The sequence below is a fragment of the Eimeria mitis genome, genomic scaffold (genome assembly GCF_000499745.2).
Source record: "Eimeria mitis Houghton genomic scaffold, Emh_scaff2604, whole genome shotgun sequence".
Classification (NCBI taxonomy): domain Eukaryota; phylum Apicomplexa; class Conoidasida; order Eucoccidiorida; family Eimeriidae; genus Eimeria; species Eimeria mitis.
In genome coordinates this window covers 3701-5372 of record NW_013570946.1, presented here as the reverse complement: position 1 = coordinate 5372, position 1672 = coordinate 3701, and the positions used below count along the sequence as shown (strand labels likewise).

Genomic DNA, 1672 nt, shown 5'->3' with positions numbered 1-1672 from the left:
CTGCTGCTGCTGCTGATGTTGCTGCTGCTGCTGCTGCTGCTGCTGTTGCTGCTGCTGCTGCTGCTGCTGCAGGAATGACTACGAGTTGATAGAGGATTTTGAGTGGTATGTGGCGGTGCTGGTGGACATTGCATGCAACGGCTGCAGAAGCAGCAGCAGCAGCAGCAGCAGCAGCAGCAGGAGCAGCAGCAGCAGCAGCAGCGGGGATGCAGCAGTTGCTGCTGCTGTTGCTCAGCAGCTGCTAGATATTTCTGTGCGTGTCCCTGAGGTGCGGCCCTGCAGCACACACCTGTGCATGCTGCTGCTGGAGGCAGCAGCAGCAGCAGCAGCAGCAGCAGCAGCAAAGTCAAGGCTTCAAAGCAGCAGCAGCAGCAGCAGCAACAGCAGCAGCAGCAGCAGCAGCAGCAACAGCTTGGAGGTCTTAAGGGCCCTGCGGCAGCAGCAAAGAGAAAACCACATCAGCAGCAACTCGCTTGATGATGCATGCACTAGCATGCATAACAACAACCCCACCAACAGCAGCAGCAGCAGCAGCAGCAGCAGCAGCAGCAGCACACCGAGCCAGGTGTACATACACCCCGATGTCATCCGCGCAGCTGGATGGATTATAGGCAAGTTTTGGGGTGTACATGCAGCTCTCTGTCTATTTATTTATTTATTTGTTTCATTTATTTTATCTGTTTATTTATTTTATTTTTTATTTTACTTATTTATTTTATTTATTTGTTTATTTCTGTCTCTTCTTCTTTGTGTCCTTTGCTGCTTGCTTGGCCCTGAAAGGCAAGTAGCAGCAGCAGCAGCAGCAGCAGCAGCAGCAGCAGCAGCAGCAGCGGGACGAGCAGCAGCAGCAGCAGCAGCAGCACGACAACAGGAACAACAGCAGCAACAGCTGCAGCAATTATATGTTTGCTGTTTTTTTTTGCGTTTGCTGCTGCTTCTGCTGCTGCTACTACTGCTGCTGCTGCTGCTGCTACTACTACTACTGCTGCTGCTGCTGCTGCTGCTGCTGCTGCTGTTTTCGCAGGAGAGTATCATCGTCAGCTGTCTATTGGTGCTGCTTCTGCTGCTGCTGCTGTGCAGTTTATAGAAGAATCCATCTGCTGCCTCACCACGCTAGTATAAACCCTAAACCCTAAACCCTAGACAAACCCTAAACCCTAAACCCTAAACCCTAAACCCTAGATAAACCCTAAACCCTAAACCCTAAACCCTAGATAAACCCTAAACCCTAAACCCTAGCAGCACTTGCCTCACCACAGTCGTCAGAAAAACCCTAAACCCTAAACCCTAAACCCCAGGCAATAAACCTTAAACCCTAAACCCTAAAACCCTAAACCCTAAAACCCTAAACCCTAAAACCCTAAACCCTAAACCCTAAACCCTAGCTCATCCAAGATGAATAAAAATTTTATACGAGGCAGCGATCACACAGCTTCCACTGTAGCTGTTTCTGCTGTTGCTGTTACTGCTGCTGCTGCTGCTAACTGCTACTATCTGCTGCTGCTGCTGCTGCTGCTGCTGCTGCTGCTGCAGTCAGTGGATCCCTCGTTGCGGCCGCATGTACAGCGCGTGCTGCTGTGGGGTGCAGCAAAGGCCTTCTTAACCCTCATTGCAGTAGCTCAGGGCAAGCTGCTGCTGCTGCAGCAGCAGCAGCAGCAGCAGGAGCAGCAGG

At 51.4% G+C, this 1672-nt stretch overlaps 1 protein-coding gene across 1 annotated transcript in view; it reads left to right on the top strand.

Annotated features, from left to right (window-relative positions):
- EMH_0056180 (adaptin, putative) overlaps positions 1 to 1672 on the top strand; it is a gene marked incomplete at both ends in the record, with an annotated part of 7280 nt that overhangs the window by 2577 nt on the left and 3031 nt on the right. Inside the window, 2 exon segments of the mRNA XM_013497331.1 lie at positions 73 to 565; positions 1534 to 1672. Of these exon segments, the coding sequence (XP_013352785.1) occupies positions 73 to 565; positions 1534 to 1672 (632 nt within the window).